We start from the raw sequence: 19,672 nt of genomic DNA, 5'->3' as shown, positions 1-19,672 counted from the left end.
ACACACACACACACACACCCCTTGATCAGTTTCACAGTATTAAGAAGGATGGAGTGCTCATCCAACACTGGTAAAAACAGTGTCAATAGTTTTCTGAGATTTGTAGTTGTTGACTTCTCCCCCCCTCTCCCATCACCAAAGTAAACATGTTGCGGCTAGCAGCTAATCTCAGGATTAGCTGAACTTTGGGTTTCCGGGCTTCACAGCTTATAACTGAAGAAAAGCTTTGTTCCGGAACTCCACTCTAAAAAAGGTGAGTTGTTTTTAATCCATCTTTATACCCACCAGCCTCCATGATAAATTGTATAGGCGGTGCAATTTCCTTTTCACTCACTCCTTACAGCTTCTTAACCAGGTAGTAAATGTTGTTGAAGGCATCTGAGTTGCAGCTGCTCTCTAATAAATGTAATGAGATTTGGTAGGAGATGAAACATTCTGTTTAATATTCTTATGCTTTAAAAACCAAAACAGCAACAAGTGTTGTGGTTACTCATGCGGCCTGCTTCGGATGTCAGTGCAGGACAGGCTACTGCAAAGTAAATGAACACAGTTTATTTACACCTAGCAGGGGCTCAGCCACACTGTGTTTCCAGCTGTTTGCGTAGTTCACATGACATTACCCTCAAACAACAACAATCTTGATGCTTTCCCCAAGCAAAATCAGGTTTGCCAAATATGGGGATAATCTGATTGGGGAAAATGCAATCACAGAAAAAAATTTTCAGTAGTTTTGGGTGGGTAGATCAGTCGACAGACATTCTGTTTCCATGCCTCCTACTTCCTCAATGCTTTCATTTCTTTCCTGGCTGTGCTTATAACTGTTTCCTGTGGCTCCTGAACTACATTTCCCCCCTCTGATCCCTCAGATTTGAACAACTGCACTAGCAAACCATGGGACGCGGGTGGCGCTGTGGGTAAAACCTCAGTGCCTAGGACTTGCTGATTGTAAGGTCGGCGGTTCGAATCCCCGCGGCGGGGTGAGCTCCCGTCGTTCGGTCCCAGCTCCTGCCCACCTAGCAGTTCGAAAACACCCTTAAGTGCAAGTAGATAAATAGGTACCGCTTTATAGCGGGAAGGTAAACAGTGTTTCCGTGTGCTGTGCTGGTGCTGGCTTGCCAGCTGCAGCTTCGTCACACTGGCCACGTGACCTGGAAGTGTCTTCGGATGGCGCTGGCTCCTGGCCTCTTAAGCGAGATGAGCATGCAACTCTAGAGTCAGACACGACTGGCCCGTACGGGCAGGGGTACCTTTACCTTTACCTTTACTAGCAAACCACATTAAGAATTCCTATACCAGATACTGCATTATACTGCACAGCACAGCAAGTTAATCTGAAAAGTGTGCACTGAGAAAATACAATTGCTTTCATCTCCAGCTGTGATGCTAACTATTCCTAGCACCCCTGAACTGAGCATTTTCCTCATATTGATACCTCAGATGTGCACAAAACCAGAAACCTACACAAGCAAACTAATAGTGCACTTTTCTGGTTTTGTGCAAATCTGAGGGGCCACAGACCCAACCTCCTGGAAGAAACATCTCTGACACATACTGGGATCGTGAGGGGGGAAGACAGCAAGAAGGCCAGGGCAGTTCAGGCACACCAGCAGGAGTCAATCTGGTGCTGCTGCCGGGACACCCAAACTGAGCCAAAACAGCTGCTGCACCATTTATGCCAGAGATGGGTAACCTGTGGTCTGCCAAATATTGTCACACTTCAGTCCCCATCAGTCCCAGTGAGCATGGGCAATGGTTGGAGATGCTAGAAGCCAGCAACATTTGGGAGGGCCACAGGTTCTCCTTTGCTGGTTTATGCCAAGTTGGTTAGTTTTTTCTCTTTAAATGACCTCATGCCTCTTTATTCTCTTCATCTTTGTTTAGCTCTAAGGGACCCAAAAGGAGAAATAAGGACAATGTGGCAAAAACTCTTCTTTCTCTAGTTCGCTTTAAATGCCCAGGACAGTCAAAATTTTACTAGACGTTCATAGAAGTTAATTAATAGCTATGCACAGACCTCCAACTGTGTCAAATTCTGGGGGAGTTAATCACTACTGTTTTGCACTAAAAATTAACTTCCCTTGGCCAAGTATGTAAATATATTACTGTCCTGGAAGATTTTGGAAGACTTGTCTGGTAATTGCTTGACCCTTCCTAGTAAACTGAAAAGACAAGACAGTTGCAGCCAATTTCAAATGTGAAAAGAGATATATGATCCTTAATTGTGATTCTATCTTGTCTCCCATGCTATGGAACTGCTAGGCGCAGACATCCAGGGTTATGAGGGGAAGCACTGCCAGTTTTCTTGCCATCTGAATCAGGAGAGCAACAGATGTACTGTGGGCAGTGACAGACTGAACAAGGGCCAATAAATTATGACTGAACCCTGATAAGCTGAAGGTACTAGGGACACATACTTCTCATGTCCAGGAAACGGAAAGACAGCCAGATTTGGTACGTGTAGCACCCCCGCTGAAGGAGCAGCTACATAGCGTGGGGTTTCTCCTTGGTTCACTGTTGTTGTTGGAGGTTTTGGTGATTGTGGTAGCAAAGAGCATCTCTTCCCAGCTATGGCCCTTCAAAGAACAAGACAACCTGCTATCAGTTACCTGGGTTCTGATGATTTCATTTGGATTATTGCACTTTGCCTAAGTGGGGCTGCACTCAAAAACAAACTGGAAACTACAGCTAGTGCGGAATGTGTCTGCCAAGTTATTAAGTAGGGCAGTGATATATGACCTGGTATCTCTGACCCTAAAAGTTCTGCATTGGCTGCCTCTGTACTACTGGGTTTCCAGGTGTTGGCAACTGTTTGTAGAGCCCTAAAAGACTCAAGGTCCAAATATCTGCAGGACTGCCTCCTCCTTAAAATTGGGGGTGATGAGAGAGGCAGAGTGGTGACGCAGAGGCAGAGGACTCTGCTTCTGATCCCTGCCAGGATTCATGGCGAGAGGGTGCAGAAAGGTCTTCTCTGTGGTGGAAACACAGCTTTGGAATGATCTTACCCTAGATTTACATCATCTGAAGAACTTTTTTATTTATCTAGACATTTATTTTGACAATGAGATGTTTAATCCTTAGTAGTAGGAGTCAGTGTTTTGATGATTGATGATTAGCAATCCTAACAAAGTCTGCTCAGAAGTCATATTGAATTGAAGACAAATGGGGCTAGAATTATTATTTCATTTTTAGCTTGTGTATGTTTTTAATTCATTTTCAATGTATTTTGCCTACTGTTTCTTGTATATGACCCTGAGCTCCTTTGGATTCATAAATAAGGTAAAGGTAAAGGTAAAGGTAAAGGTACCCCTGCCCGTACGGGCCAGTCTTGACAGACTCTGGGGTTGTGCGCCCATCTCACTTAAGAGGCCAGGGGCCAGCGCTGTCCGGAGACACTTCCGGGTCACGTGGCCAGCGTGACATCGCTGCTCTGGCGAGCCAGAGCCGCACACGGAAACGCCATTTACCTTCCCGCTGGTAAGCGGTCCCTATTTATCTACTTGCACCCGGAGGTGCTTTCGAACTGCTAGGTTGGCAGGCGCTGGGACCGAGCAGCGGGAGCGCACCCCGCCGCAGGGATTCGAACCGCCGACCTTTCGATCGGCAAGTCCTAGGCGCTGAGGCTTTAACCCATAAATACCATAAATTAATTAATATTGCCAGTTGGAAGTGGTTTAGAACAACCCTGTAACACAGTTCTTTGGAATTACATCTCTTTTGCATGTTGGGGGTTAATTATTTATTCTTTATTTACTCCCATTTTAATTCTACCCATCCTCCTATGAGCTCAAGGCAGTATGCTTGCTTCTCCCACCCACGCTGTGAAGTAGGTTTGGCTGAGACATAGTGATTTGTCCAAGATCATGCAGCAAGTTTCATGGCACTGTGGGGATTTAAGGCTGAAAGAGTAGCATACACAACCTTGTAACGTTGCCCACTGTTTATATCCCCACAATGCAGGTTGGGAGGTCAGGTTGAGAAAATAGCATTCAACAACCCTGTAGTGTTGTCTACTGCTACCATGGCCCTGTTGTAACTGGGGAGATAACCACTGACAAGAGGGTGTCTTTGAACAGGAGGCAACATAGCGCAATCAACATTGCAGGTCAGAGGTATGGTTGGTATGGATTTTCAGCCAAAATCCCTGCATAAAAACAGCCCACAGGTTGCAGCAAAGGGCATTTATTCAACTTCCCCACCCCCAATCTGAACATAGCTGTCAACTTTCAGATTTGAAAATAAGGGATCAGCAGCCTCGAAAATAAGGGATCAGCAGCCTCACCTGTCCCGGGGACAGTCTACGGGATATCTGGGATATCTAACAATCCGGGATAGCAGTGGGAAGCAGCGGAAAACGGCGCTGGAATAAGGGAATTTCCCGCAAAAAAAGAGGGAAGGTTGACAGCTATGAATCTGAAATCCTGCATTTAACTGCATGCAAAAGGCTTCCGTTCACATGGACGGGCGACTTGAAAGGGCTAAATTAATGGGTGTCGCCAGTTTTTTTGTTAGGGGGCAGGCTTTTGTTAGGGGGACAGGACCTCATATGTTTATTGATTTTTATTGATGGGGGGCAGCTACACCCATGGCTGCATTCAATTACTCAATTACTCACCTTAAATTAAAGGACACGACCTTAAGTTCATTATCTTAACAGGAGATACTCTGAGTAGGACTAAGGGCTCCTATCTTTGCTTCTGTCTGCAGCCTTCAAGTTTTGGATTCCCCCAATGATTTCTATATAGACAATTCTAGTTCCACCCCGGGGAGAAGAGTGCAAAAAAGAAAAAGGGAGAAACTTAAGAGATAGTCCACTTCCCTATGCCTTGCCTCTCTCTTAATTCAAACGCCGCTTTTGCATTGTGCACTGGAAGTGAGTACAGGAAGCCCGTTCCAACTCCAGAGCAGCAGGAAAGGAGGCGCTGTAGAATCCGACGCTTTCTACGTTTCTTAGCTTCAGACCATTCACCTCCCCGCAGTAAACCCGGAAGTGAGCGGACGTCACCTCCGGCGGTCCCCCGTCACGTGACTGCCTTAGAAACTGTGGAACATGGCGGCGCCCGTGTCTCCGCCGTTGGTGGCGGAAGAAGGGCCGGCGAAAGTGAGGTAAGGAGGGCTCTGCGGAAGGGTCTGGTCCCCCTTATGGGGAGCTTCCCGCACGGAGGGGGAACCGGAGGTGGCGCTCGCTTGCTCGCTCGCTCATCCGCTCGCCTTAGCTCCCGGTTCCCACACGTGGCGCTTTCGGTGATGAGGCAGCGCGCCACCAACCCCCCCCCCCCCCGACCCAAGTGTAAGCTGGGCTCCTCCTGCCTCTGGTAGTGGAAGGTTGAGCTGGGCTTCATAAGGGCGGGGAGGTTTCTCCAGGGGCCGCTGGGAAGCCTGACAGGCTTTGCGTGCCTCGGGTGCTACTTAGCTCCGAATGGGTGGGATTAAAGTGTACCTGGGACAAAGCCATGAGGCAGGCAGATGTCATTTGTTGTGATGCGAAGGAAGGAAGGGGAGCGCTGCCGCGGGGAACGTATAAGTAGGTGGTGAGCTCTGAAGTATCGCTGTGGCTTGAAGCGAATGCAAAACCCTTAATGCTTAGTGAAATTGCAACATCGTTAAGCCTTTATAGAGAAAGGGTCACCGATCCGATCCAAGAAAGTGAGAAAAATAAGTGCCCCTTTTATGTGGATGCCGTTAGGCCTTTGGTATGTAATTAAAAAGACACCTGAGGCTATGCCAACTGTTGCAAACTCAATAGTAAAGAAGTACAGTAACGTCTTAAGGATTGGCACTGGGAAGTTTGGTACATTTTAAAACAAAGACATTGTACTTCTATAGTTGGTTGGGGAACTGCTGTTGAAACATTTCTTAGACTTGATAATATGTATACATTTTGAACTAGAAATTGTATAGAACTGACAATCTGCCCAGTTTTTCTATCTTTTGTTTATTATTCGTTTTGTATTTTCCTCTATTTCTTGGTTCAAATAATAAGCTTGCATTCTTTCTTCCTTTTTTTCCAAAAAATGTTTTGTAGCAAAATATTAAAACAAGTAAATTAAGTGTTTACAATTCAACTTTAACATTAATGGCTGCAATCCCAGCAGCCTTTGAACTTTGAATAAATATGCGTAGGATTTTGCCATAAAAGAACCAGTTTACAGGGCAAACTCACACGTGTCTTCACTGAAGTCCCACTGGGTTTCTTGTGATATACTTATCAGTTTGCATTTCTTAGTGCAGAAAGTATTGATCTGATGTGTAGAGATCTTTCCTATTCTAATTAATTCAAGAGGGTTCTGGGGGCTTTTCTGTATGAAAGAAAAAAGCAGGTGGTTCGTGATGTTTGGGTTATTCCTTCAGAGAAGCTGAGTACAGCTGGCTTAATTTCTTATCTCTTCTGTCAGGGTCATTCTGACTACAAAAATAGACCAGAAGGAGCCTAAGTTTCACTTTCTCTTTCTATCTCTTTTCCTTCTGGTGTGGTGTTCTGTACAGTGGTGCCTCGCAAGACGAAAAGAATCCGTTCCGCGAGTCTCTTCATCTAGCGGTTTTTTCGTCTTGCGAAACAAGCCCATTGACAGCTTAGTGGATTAGCGCTATTAGCGGCTTAGCGGCTTAGAAAAAGGGGGGGGAGGGAAAAAACCCCGCAGGAACTCGCAAGACATTTTCGTCTTGCGAAGCAAGCCCATAGGAAATTCGTCTTGCGAAGCACCTCCAAAACGGAAAACTCTTTCGTCTAGCGAGTTTTCCATCTTGCGGGGCACCACTGTACATAGTATGCTTGGTGTTAAGGTTTAGACTTATAAGTTATTGTAAGTTTAAGTTAAGTCTGCTGCAACTGGATTTCTTATGGATTACATCGAATCCTGAGTGTATTGTATTTGTGACCATTATGCTCATTTGCCTTCAGTAGCAGTAAAGCTCTGCTAGATGAAATAATTTTCTCTGGTCTATTTTTGGGGAATCCTGCAATGTGTTTAAGTTTTTACTCCGCTAACTATACATCGGAGTTCTGCTCTGGATCATATTGAGTAGAATTCCATGGCAATACTATCTGAAAAAATAACATTTGTTTGTTGTTTTAATCCAATAAGAAAACATTGTTATAAATGTTTGTATGCTCAACACTTGAGAAATCCTAGTTGACTGTTAGCTGGCCAATTACTACAAAAACCAAGAAGAATCTTTTTTCCATTTTCAGCCACAAAAAGTACAGAGCCCTTTTGAAGAAAGAGAAACGGAAGAAAAAGAGACAAGCACTAGCAAGACTGAGAGATTCAGGTAAAAGCTAAGTTGATGAACCGCACAGATTACTTGTGAAATATGAGCTAAATTTCAGCTCTCAGAAGATGGTTGTCATTGGTATTCAAAAGTGTTTTAAAATGTTGTTTTAGATTGAAAATAATAGGTAATTATATTTCATTGTCAACAAGGCTGCAGCCTCTTCATCTGATCATAGGTTGGGAAGTGTAATTCATGACTGTGGCAATCTTGAGAACGTAGGCTCTGTGCATGCACTGATGACTGTCTTGGACCTTAGATTGTGTAGAATGCAGTGGTTTGCCTCATGGCAAGGGTAAGCTATCTATATTATATATTTAAAAAGAGGTACACTTTTTTCTCTTCAGAAAAAGGAGAGAAAGATGAACAGGTTTCTGAAAAGCTAGAAGATGACGACCTAGATGATGAAGAAAAACAACTCGAAGAGGAAAGGTAAATTAAAATTACATATAATTGGCAGCTCTATGCATATTTACTTTGAATAAAGTTCCAGTGGCTGATATTCAATGAAATGTGATGGAACAAGAGGATGCCCCTATGATATATTAACATTGCTTAGCTAGCTCAACAGACCAAATGCAAAGGTGGTGGGTTGGATCCAGACTTTACTTCCACCTTCTTGTTGGCAGAGGTGGGGTGACTTTTGCCAATTCCGTCTCCCCTTCCAGCCTACTGCTGTTGTCCAAGTGAAGTGTAAAGTTGCAGTGTTTAATTGCCTGTTTTAGGCCATAGTCCAAAACTCTGAGGAATTACTCTGCTAAATAGTCTTGAGGCTGCAACCTTATTCATAGCTATCTAGGGGTAATCTCCATTGAACATAGTGCTTTAAATGCCAAGTAAACATGTATAAGTTAGCACTGTATGAATTGGAGCCTGTGCCCCCTAGCTCTTCTGAGGCCTTTCTTTAGACGTCTGCTTTGAAGATTAGGTGAGCAACTACACAAGAGAGATCCCTGGAATTCTATCCCCAGGTTGCTTAGTCTGACACCATCATTATTACCTTTTAGACACCAGGCCATGTTTCCCCCTGGGTGCCCACTCTTATTAGTAATTAGCTTATATGGTTTAGCCATATGGCTGCTACTTTACTGCTGTGCTTTTGCTATTTTAAACAGTACTTAATTTGAATATTACTATTTTAAATAGAAAGGCAGAATTATTATTTTTTTAAGAAATAAAAACATAGTAAGTTTGATGATATTCAGTGATAACCCAGCATTCATCAGATTCTGTTTGCAGGCAGAGGCTTCATGAGGAGTGGTTGCTGCGAGAAGAAAGGGCACAAGAAGCTTTTAAGATCAGGAAAGCAAAAGAAGAGGCAGCAAGAAAACGTCAAGAGGAGGAAGAGGTGCAGTATATGCTTTGACTACCTTTTTGGAGCAGACATTCTAAACATAAAAATAATTACTGAGGTCTTTATTAAAAAAACAACACCACCAAAAAGCAATGGTTGTGTGAGAGGACTTCTCTCTCCAGCCACCCATCACCTCCATCTGTCTCTGCTGGAAAACCCTGCAACCTGCTGGAGCAGGGTTGCTGGAGGAACTGCAGGGGGGAAATGAGAACCAATTCTGTCAGAGGTGACTTTTCCACTGGCAGATGGACAGTGTTAGATTTCACACCTTTATTTTACCTTTGACTAATTTTGGAAAACACAGCACTAAAGTATAGTGCTTAAGGCTGGCTTATTTCTGGGAAAGTTTTCATCGATTGTTGGGAGGCTGATTTTAAATGATGAGGGCAAAGTTGGACTTTTAAGGCTCGTTCAGTTCTGTGTTAACTGTAATCTGCAATGAAGGGGGGCGGGAAGAAGTTTACACACACCTAATGACCTATGTTGCTTTCTTCAGTATCTCAAAAAAAGTAAGTGGCAAATTAGTTTACATTTATCACTTATTGGTTAAAGCAAATAGCAACTAAAATTATTTTATTTGTTCAGCCTTCATGGAGATATTTAGCATAATGCCAGTCTCTGTTTGTTTTTTAAAGCAAAGAATAAAAGAAGAATGGGAGGAACAGCAAAGGAAAGAACAAGAGGAGGAGGACCGGAAAAAACAAGTGAAGAGAGAGAGAGAGGTGATTCCTGCTCTAGGAGGATAAAACACAGTGCATATCCTCTTACAGTAATAATAGGACTAAAAAAAAAGTACAAAAGTACATAGTGTTGGGACACGAGGGTTGAAAAGTTTTTCTTTCAGTGCTTCTGCATAACGTAAATGGAACATATTATGAATAAGTGAGGCTGCAATGCTATACCTGCTTACTGGGAGTAAACCCCATTGAATTCAAAAGGATTTACTTCCAAGTAGACATGTTTAAGAAAGCACTGTAAATGTAGATGCACCCTTCGTTATTCAGGGCAGCATATAAGTTGCTAATATTATTGCTGCAGTATCTTGCCTTATTACTAAGGCTCCGGGCAAATGCTTGTTATTTTTCATTGTTTTTAAAAGGCACAGGAAACAGAATGACAAAATAGAATCTCTCCTGAAATGTTCCATGAATGCTCCCAAATATTTGGGCCCTCTGGCAGCCTGCTTCACTGCAGCTGGCAATTGTGATTACACTTCATGAGGGAGAAGGGACACAAACTCTCAGCAGCTATTCATACATTTGTTGGAAGCTGCTGCCAGGCTATCCTTCCCTGCTGTTCTGGAACTGGCAGAGGGAAGGGTTTCTTGTGACTATTAGGCCAGTCCTCACACACAGAATTATTGTTGGGAGGTTCTGGGCACAAGCTATGAATTCTTATGTTTAACTGTAGTGTAATCTCTCTAAAGAAACTGTAGCAAGTATACGTATACTAACTCCTTTTTAGAACTTAACTTCACAAGGAATTTTACTGCTGCGATTCCTTAACCATTTTTTCCACTCAAAGATGTTACAGCTCATCTTTACCTGACTCATTCATCAAGATGTATCTTTTTCTATAGCTTGCTGGGTGTGGGAAGGAACATAATATAATGCTTTCGGCTTCTTGTAGGTTAATTTGTTGAATGCCTTGCTCAGCATATAGAGAGCAAATGGAATTGTAGAGTTTGAAGGCACCCTGAGGGTTTGGCAGTTAATTGGCAGGCAATGCAGATCTTCAATTGATATATGGTCCCTAGGCAGCATACCCAACAAGTCTCTGGTGGCCTCATTTTGCACTAGCTATATCTTCTGAACCACCTTTCAGGGCTGCACCAAGTTGAATGTGTTTCAGTAGTTTAAATGGGAGGCCACTGCAGTTTGAATCACAGCCACAAGACTACCCCTGTTGAGGAATATAGGCACTCTGTGCCACTGAAACCACCTTCGCTTCCAGACAAGGTAGAATCCAGGAGTACACCCTGTCAGTGATCCTGATCTTTCAGAGGGAATGCAACTCCATCCAGAACAGGCCACCTACCAAATCTGTGAACTCAGAAACGGTGGCGGAGCTTCATGCTACGGAACTGGGGGGCAGAGAGCAGGTGGGGGTGGGGCAGGCGTGTGTCCTGGGGGCAGGGCGTGTTGCCTGTGGGGGCGGGGGGGGGGCAACCGCGATGGCACCCTGCCAAGATCGTGCTGCCAGGGGCAGTGCACTCCCCCGCACTCCTCTTCCTCCGCCAGTGCTCAGAATTCAGCTTCAGTTCATTGGCAATTATCCAGCCCATTACAGCATCTAGACATTGAGAAACGAAGGGGGAAGATGTACAATGGAAATCAGTGCAAGCTGACAATTAAGCCAAAACAAGTGTGTGTATGTCAGGGGAAATATATTATTGCTAAACTTGGGTGACTGGGTTCCTAAGGCACTCCTTTCTGGTAGTCCAATAGAAACCCCAAAGCTGGTTATTAATTCTCCTTACTCTATTGGAAGCTTCCTTTTTGCAGGCTGGACTTTCAGTATGCTGGTACCCAGCTTGAATACATACTGGGGAACTGAACTCTAGTTACACAGACTCTTTCCCTCTCAGACACCACTGCATTGGTGGCAGCCGGTGGGCCTGGGAATGTTTGACCTTCTGGACATCACTGAGTAAACTGTTTCAAAACCAGGTTCTAGGCACAATCTTCACAGCAGTCTTTGGCATCAAATCCTTCAGGAGAAAATTCCATGTGATAAGAAACTGGATGGTGAATCTGGGCCACTCAACTCAAATAGAAGTTGAGAAAGGTCTTCAAAAGATGTATGCCTATGCTAAATCACTTGTAGGACTGGGCTGCTGTCTTTATTTGACTTGCAGATACTTGGAAATTGAAAGAATATGGTAATAAATTTTAACCTTCAGTTCTGTTTGCTCTTTAAGCTCTTTGTGTCAAAATTTTGGAATTGTGTCAAATAATGGGGGGAATTATTTAAATGTAACTAGAATGTTTTCTACATTTTTCTTTGGGCATTCTTAGTAACATGGAAGCTTTTTCCAGTTTTATTTGACAAAACTAACAGAACATAATATAAAACCTGAATATTATGGTCTTGACTGAAGAAACCAGATGATGTCTCCATTCAGGGTTTTCACTAGTCCTATGTTTGCACCATTTATAGGAAGCTGTGCAGAAGATGTTGGACCAGGCTGAAAGTCAGGTATGTTTAGAGCTTTTGAAAATGGATCACTGAGAGGCTCTTCTTTCTGGAGAACAATGGCAGCTTGTTCTTTCATATGGGTTATGTAATTAGCTTGTATCGCACCATACGTCTCTCTTTAACAGATTATACAATTCCTGACACAGGCTTGCCCTGCAGCTTGCTATGAATTTTGCCAAGAACTAGACTGTGTGGACCGCATCCTGGTCCAAAAATATGCTTTTTATTTTCTTAAGAATATGTGCTCAAAATCAACATGGAGCTGTTCGGTATCAGTCATTCAGAGATTCAATGCACTCCTGATATATAATTTTTAAGAGCTGATGGACCATGAAGATGCTCATAAATTTGTTGATGTGACTGAATTAGATTCCTGTGCTTTAAAGTCTCTCTGAAGGTCAGAGGAGAGGGATTGTACAGGTTCTAATGGTATAGAAAAGGTGTTATTCTCTTTGGAAAGAGAGTTGCCTTCTGCAGTGCGTAAGTGCAGTGCCCAGAAGTATTTTAGCACTCTGCATACACTCAACAGCACTTGCAGTTGGGCTACAATTCTATGCTCGCTTTCCTGGGAGCAAGGCCTGTTGAATTTAGTGGGATGTACAAGGCCTGTTGAAGCTTACTGGGATGCCTAACAAAATTGTTCAGTATATTCAGTGTACAAGTATGCAAAGTTTCACACTTGTAAGTCAAAGTGGGTTAAACCTCTCCAGTCTTTTCTTGGGTCTAGATTTCAATATTTAAAGCAGACTTTAGTATTTCCCTAAACCATTCAGTGACGTTCTATTTCAGTGCTAAGATTGTTTCTTCCCACCATCTTGCAATTATAATCACTCCCATTTTCATAGATAAATTGAATTTATTCATGACCAGTATTCAGTTTAACACATATAATGTTCTTGTTTTCTATAAAAAAAATCCAGGTAGAAAATGGAACCACCTGGCATAATCCAGAGCCCCCAGAGAATATGGGACGTGAGAAAGATTGTGCCAATTGCCCATTCTATATTAAAACTGGAGCTTGCAAATTTGGAGACAGGTAATTCAGTTCTATATGGGCCTTTTAAAAATACCGGTATGACTTGCATTTTATTTTGCTGGGGGCAGGGAATCTATAGGTGCATTACTGTTTCAATACTTCAGTTTAGCTCTCATTTTCACACAGGGATAGGAAAGAGATTTCTGCTTTTTCATGTTCAAAAGCCTGTGAATGGAAACACCTTTCATTCATGGAGGGGGAAATATAGGATCTAAGTCGCTGTTTCTTGAACTGTTCCATTTTAAATCAAAGATCTAAATAACTGCTACTGCTGCTTGTATTAAAGTTCTAGTTTTTAATTTCCCCCACTGCATATTAAGCCCATAAAAATTAGGAAAGGAGGACAGGCATAGCTAAAGGAATAAATGATGGATGGGACAGAATTGAACCACTTCAAAGTCTGAAGTTAATTATAGCTGTTGGAGAACTAAAATCTATGTTGGTGCTTGTGTTTTTAGCTTCACTGCAAATGCAACCTAGATTCTGAAATTGAGAAACTGCATTCAGGGTCAGATTAATAGCGTTTTTGGCAAAGGGGAGATCTATCCACCTAGGTAATTCATACCAAAGTATGCCTCCGACAGAAATGGTGACTCCAGAAAGCCCAAATGCTGCTAGCTAACTAGACCTGGGGGGAATGTTACTTTCACAAGTCACAACTGAGACATCAAACAAAACTGCAAGCTAGTTTCGGTGAATTTGTCTATAACGCATCTAGCTTTGTACTGAATTCTTTGCTTCCCCAACTTTTTCAGACAGATTGCTTGGGTCAAGAGTCTACAAGTTGCACGTTATGAAATAGAATTGGGCAAGAATACAACGCATTATTTCAATTTTTATGCACTTCTTTTATAGAACTGTTTGTATGGTACATAACGGATCGTAATTCGGCTATGGGCTCCCCATGCTCAGTCTATACTAACCTAAGTTTTTGAGTTCAAACCTTATAAGGTGCCTTGAGAACTTTTTATCGGATTGCCTATGCGTATGAGGGACCAAGTATTTATGCTAAAGTGCATAATATATGGTTGCAGCTTCAGCAGCTGGAATAAGTGCTTTTTTTCTTTCTTTCCTTCCTTTAAATTGAAGATGTTCGCGGAGGCATAACCATCCAACCTCTAGTCAGACACTCCTTATTAGGGGTATGTTTTTCACTTTTGGGATGGAGCAGTGTAAAAGAGATGACTATGACACAGATGCAAGCCTGGAGTACAGTGAGGAAGAAATGCACCAACAGTTCCTAGATTTCTATGAAGATGTACTTCCTGAATTCAGGAATGTGGGAAAGGTTATTCAGTTCAAGGTAAAACGCAAAATACTGTTTTGCTACTCTCTTAAGTAATTGCAGGCTGAGATCCAATGTAATGTTAGTGCAAGAAATTTGAAAGCTGATTTTGGGCAAGTGGTAGCCCAGAAGCTTGAGGTATCACCAAGTATCATGGTGGTTGTGCTTGGGGTCTCACAACAGCTTTTGCAAACACAAGACACTCACTGTAACTCTTGTGCTACTCCAGAACAAGGCTTATGCTAGTGGAATGACTGTTGTGTGAATGGGCCGTCACATTTGGATATCATCCTAGGCATTCCTAATGTCCCTTCGTATGCAGATGTGGAGAGTAAAAAATTGGGGAGGAAGCAGTTAGACCAGGATCTCTACCATGAAACACTCTGTGTGTTTGTGTGTTCAGTGGGGGTGGAGTCAGAACAAGTCCCTCTTAATTCCTTAGTTTTTCACACATTGTGTTTCCATTTTGGCTTCATTGTTGTTAAATAAATCATGACATGGTGTAATATGTCATGTGTTGTTATTCATCTGAGGCTGCATTTTCCAAATCTTAAGACCTGCTAAGGAACAGATGGTTGTTATTATATCCCTATATGTAAAACTACAGAATTCAAAGAGGGTGTACTTTTCTTTTCCCCATGACTGTATAACCCATTAAATCAAGGAAAAAGTAACACTTCTTACTTTGCATTATATGAGAGCTGTTTTGGAATGTGCAGTTGACGAATCACAGACAATGTTAAATATTTATAGCAATCGTAGTTCATGGATTTCACTTACACAGCACATTGTTCTTCAGGCAGATGGGCCTAATGCAGTGTGGGTTAGCCACACTGTGTGCCAGTTATTTATGTCAAAAATCTAGCTGAATCCTGAAGTGTGTGTTGGTTAGACAGAAGGGCTAAGTATCGGTTCTTGAAGGTGACAAGACAAGCATTTGAATTTGACATACCTAGAACTTGAAAATATTACATACATTCCAAATTGAATATAGCCCCCCCCCCATACATCAGCTTGGGGTACAATAATAGGGATTGCACTTGTGTGCGGTTTTTAAAATGAAACTAAAACAAGACATAACAACAAAACATGCCACATTTTCTGCTCTCCCACCTCCCTAGTCCTCAGTGGTACAGTTAGATTACAAATCCGTTAAGAATTATTATGCTTATCAGTTTTGTTTCCTTGTGCAACTTGGAATAATCGGAAGGAGTTCAGGTATTTTGTTTACCCACTCAAGTGGAGATAAAGATCATCAGCTTGTTGCCATGATGCGATTTGATGTTCATATATCAATGTTATGATAGCCATATCTGTCATAGGATGGGTGATAATCTGTCTGTCCTGTGATTGTTATTAATACATGAAAAAAGGCCACCAAACCATGAAAGAAAGTGCATTTTGTGTGCTATAATTAAATAAGGTATCTTGTAAACTACTCAACTAAAGCAGCTATGTAAGGATACAAAGAAACTGCGCTTCCTTAAGTTTTAACCTGTTTTTGATATAGGTGAGCTGCAACTTTGAACCTCATCTTCGAGGAAATGTTTACGTTCAGTACCAAACGTAAGTATTTAAAATTTAGTAGTTGGTAAACTGAATGAGAACTCATAAGGAAGGTTTATGTGGTATGGGTGGGTATATTGGTAAAGCTCTTTCCCAGGAAAGATGGCTAATTCTCCATGTTGATGCAATATCACTTGATTGAATTGTATTGCTTTTATGAGGTTCTAATAACACTTTTTTATTTTTAAAGAGAACAAGAATGTCAGCAGGCTTTTGCTTTATTCAATGGTCGATGGTATGCAGGTCGGCAGCTTCAATGTGAATTTTCTCCAGTAACAAGGTGGAAAACAGCTATTTGTGGTAAGTCAGTGAAAACCTCCAGTTCTAATAGCTGATATCTTTCAGCCTAAATGTTTTTCATGTAATTAAATTATACATAAATTATAATTTTAAAGTGAATGCAACTGATAGGGGCAACACCCTATCAACTCATTGGATAGTATCTTATTTGAAAGACCCCGTTCTGCATTAAGTAATAAATAAGTATCCGCACCATTGAGAGCTTAAAGTACATCAGGAGATATCATGTGTATTCAAACCCACCATGCTACACCTTGGCATCACAGGATCAAGCATTTCCTATATTCAAAAATACAATTGTGAAACAGGAATTTGTACATATATATACACCACACAAGATAGCACCTATGAGAGATGATGCCAGGGCCCAGCAGTAGCAGCTGTTTCTGAGTCAGTGCATTTGCTAGAGCTGCTGGCTTCCACACCCTGAATATGGTTCAGTGATACCTCTGGTAGGGATGCCTGGGCCACACTGAGCTGTCTGATACAAGTTGATGGGCCTTCCGCTTGACTGCCATGTGGTTAGACAGAAACAGATATCACAGTTGCTAGAATACACCTAAAAGTGAACAAGATCATATATGGCTCTGATTCAAACTTGCCTTTCTGTTGGGCAAGTTGCCTTTACCCAAAGCACTTGCTTTTTGTCCATGTGGTATCAAGATAAGGGGCAATATCTAGCTGTGACATCCAGCTTAGGCAACAGACTTCTGCTTGCACAAACGGGATTTGCTCTTCCTCTCCTGCACCACCTTAAAATCTGCAACAGGGACAGAATCCAACTGTGTCTTCAAATGCAACATTGATTTCCTACAGTTATTAAAACAAGACATGATCCACCCCTTTCACCCATACATCTGTGATAAGAAATATCTTGCAGATAAAAATAAACATAGAAGTATCCACTGAGTCTGTTTAGCTTTCAAAGGTTATAATTACGGTTGTCTTCAGACTTTGATAATCAGTTTCAAAATTGGTTTTCAGGTTTGTTTGAAAGGCAAAAGTGTCCAAGAGGAAAGCATTGCAACTTTCTTCATGTGTTCAGAAATCCAAACAATGAGTTCTGGGAGGCCAACAGAGATATTTACAATACCTCGGAATGGACCAAAGAGGCAAGTAAATATTCAGAAAGGAGAAATAGAGCGGGATACCATGAAAACTATTACAGCAGGTCAAGAAGAAGAAGTAGTCAAAGTCCAGATCACGCTTACAGCAAAAGAAATGGAGACTCTGAAAGGGAAAAGAGTTATCACAAACGTAAGAAAAGACAATTTCCTGAGAGGTCACGAAGTCGTGGAAGGCGACGGTCACGCAGTAAGAAGAGGCGAGGCCGGAGCCGCAATAGGAGCCCAACACGTAGCCGTAGCAGAAGTTCCTCTCGGTCGAGAAGTCGAGGTAGAAAACGATCCAGCAGCAGAGGAAGAAATAGTTGAATTTGTTGCTGAACTACTTTTCAAGATATTTGTGGATATAAAAATTTGGTGCTTACCAGAGCTGTTGCATACTAGAGACTTGCCTGTGCCCTAGAAATAGAGCTGATGTGGGCTATCTTTATTTTTGGCAATGATTATTTAAGGGAATACATCTCACAATCTTCAAAACTTGTTTACCCAATTATTTGTTATTCTGTCATGGAAGTCTGGTGGTCTTTATAAATCCCCCCCCCCCATTCTAATGTAAACAGTGTACCTTAGTTAAGCAATTGTGCCAAGGTTCTACCTATCTTTTTGTTTAGAAATTTGTAAATAAATTCAGTGCGTGATTTTGTTTCTTAAAATGGCAAAATGACTTTTTGGTGGATAGGATACAAAAAGCCCTTTTTAAAATTATTTAGAACTGTTAGGGCTAATGTGGGGGCAAAACTAACAAGGCATGGTTTTTACTCTGCAGCGATCCTCCTTTGTTTGCATGTGAAATGTTTTGGTACACCAATTTAGGGAGTAGTTCAAAACAAGCAACTTGGCTAATGTGTTTTGGTCTGAGTACAAGTGGAAGGCAACAGAGCACACGATAAAACACATGTATACATAATCACATCTTTCTGGATCAGCACAAGCTACTCCAAAGTGTAAAATACAGCTCTTATTTCAGGGGGTATTGCTAGGAACAAATGAGCTGCTGTGTGTGGAGTCTGGAGGCTGTGTTTTATACTGTATTTTTTTCTTGCTTGTAAGTATAGGAAAAGTTTAGTATTACTAGCCTCTGAAGACGTGTTTGCTGTTCTGATATTGGAATACAGATCCAAAGCACTAATGTGCATCCTCTTCTATAAGACAAGTTACTGCAATTCTTTATTAAGAAAGTAGGTCTTTATCAGAATTGGGAAGTGGGTTGCCCAGTTTTAGCCCTGCTTCAGACATCTATTCTTAGCCATATGGATTCCTGTAATTATTTCTTGTAGTTTGCAGGATCCACCTGGGACTCTCTTCTAGACTTCAGATCCCGAGTCATGTATCATTCAGATTAAAACACTGTGCAAAAGCATACGTCTCAGGTGTTTTAGTGCAAGATGTTTAGCAAACATCAACTGCGAGCAGACAATCTCTTTTTGGAATGCGGGTTTCTAGAAGTTTAGCCAGGGATAAAAAATATTAGGTTGAGGGGAGCTTATGTGAAAGGTATTGAAAGCTGTTTGCCTAGAAGCATTATTCATGGTTTTCTGGTGCCTGGAACTTACTGTCAAAGGGGTTTAAATAAGCCCTATTCAGCTGTCTTACGTGATTACAATTCCAAAAGGGCAGAAAGCAGGAATGTGCTTCCTGATTCTGCTCCTTCCATCTCATCATATTTGGCAGTGGGGAGCTGCTGTAAGGTAAGTTATTTGTGCAAGTTACAGACATAAATGTATGCAGAGTTCACATACAGCAGTTACCCAAACTACATGAAAGGTGTATAGACTGAGCCAGGAACTGAAATCCTGCTCCAGTTCCATGTGTAACTGTGAGCTGGATAATGCTACAAAGCAGGTAACCAAGAACTGCCACAAATAGTTTACAATAGATTTGAAGAGCACTTTAAATTAAGGTGATGCTGCCATCACACTTTTTAAAGGTATAATAGGCTTCTGGGTCTAGAAGAGGCACATACTGAGAATAATTATTTCTGTATATTACATCACCAATGAGGATTACTGGTATTTTTTTTTTTCATTTAGGGTAGACACACCACACCTATGAAAAGTACAATTTTGGTATAGTATATTAAACTACCCTGAGTTAATCTCACAGCAGTAAGAAAAATCCATTTTACAGTGTGAGAAGTCTCATAAAGAGAACTGTCTCCCCACCACCTGAAGAGTGTGGCCAGAAAAGAGCATTGAGGGATTGTGTCTTGGTCCCATGGTCCTTGTACTTTGGTGTGCTGCAGGACACAATTATGTTGCCAATGCTGTTTAATAGCTGTGTTAGGAGCAGTCATTCACAGCTTGGGGGAAAATGTCTTATGAAGAAATCTAGAGCTGGGTATCATCAACATGTTGTTTAGTCGTTTCCGACTCTTCGTGACCCCATGGACCAGAGCACGCCAGGCACTTCTGTCTTCCACTGCCTCCCGCAGTTTGGTCAGACTCATGTTTGTAGCTTCGAAGACACTATCCAACCATCTCGTCCTCTGTCGCCCCCTTCTCCTTGTGCCCTCCATCTTTCCCAACATTGGTCTTTCCCAG

General features: G+C 42.0%; 1 protein-coding gene and 1 long non-coding RNA gene across 2 annotated transcripts; one reads left to right on the top strand and one right to left on the bottom strand.

The window, feature by feature from the left end:
• Positions 1 to 1,838: 1,838 nt before the first annotated feature.
• LOC307214390 lies at positions 1,839 to 4,964 on the bottom strand. The gene is made up of 3 exons (XR_013838025.1): positions 4,828 to 4,964; positions 2,415 to 2,573; positions 1,839 to 1,881 (listed from the first exon to the last, which is right to left on the bottom strand). It is a non-coding gene; the product is annotated as an uncharacterized lncRNA (long non-coding RNA).
• ZRSR2 (zinc finger CCCH-type, RNA binding motif and serine/arginine rich 2) lies at positions 4,954 to 17,562 on the top strand. The gene is made up of 11 exons (XM_079972865.1): positions 4,954 to 5,103; positions 7,190 to 7,269; positions 7,617 to 7,701; positions 8,509 to 8,617; positions 9,259 to 9,345; positions 11,783 to 11,821; positions 12,742 to 12,857; positions 13,947 to 14,160; positions 15,653 to 15,708; positions 15,899 to 16,008; positions 16,993 to 17,562. The coding sequence occupies exons 1-11, from the start codon at positions 5,048 to 5,050 to the stop codon at positions 17,439 to 17,441; spliced, it is 1,401 nt and encodes a 466-aa protein (XP_079828991.1). The 5' UTR covers positions 4,954 to 5,047; the 3' UTR covers positions 17,442 to 17,562.
• Positions 17,563 to 19,672: the final 2,110 nt, after the last annotated feature.

Source organism: Podarcis cretensis (genome assembly GCF_951804945.1).
Source record: "Podarcis cretensis genome assembly, chromosome: 4".
In the NCBI taxonomy this organism is placed as follows: domain Eukaryota; kingdom Metazoa; phylum Chordata; class Lepidosauria; order Squamata; family Lacertidae; genus Podarcis; species Podarcis cretensis.
Note: the sequence above shows the minus strand (reverse complement) of the source record. Positions and strands in the feature narration are given on the sequence as shown.

Bases quoted from the DNA above. Each gene is read 5' to 3' on its own strand.
- ZRSR2 (XM_079972865.1), top strand. From the start codon at position 5,048: ATGGCGGCGCCCGTGTCTCCGCCGTTGGTGGCGGAAGAAGGGCCGGCG. The intron at 7,702-8,508 runs GTAAATTAAAAT...TTCTGTTTGCAG, and splicing joins AAACAACTCGAAGAGGAAAG to GCAGAGGCTTCATGAGGAGT. The intron at 9,346-11,782 runs GTGATTCCTGCT...CACCATTTATAG, and splicing joins AAGTGAAGAGAGAGAGAGAG to GAAGCTGTGCAGAAGATGTT.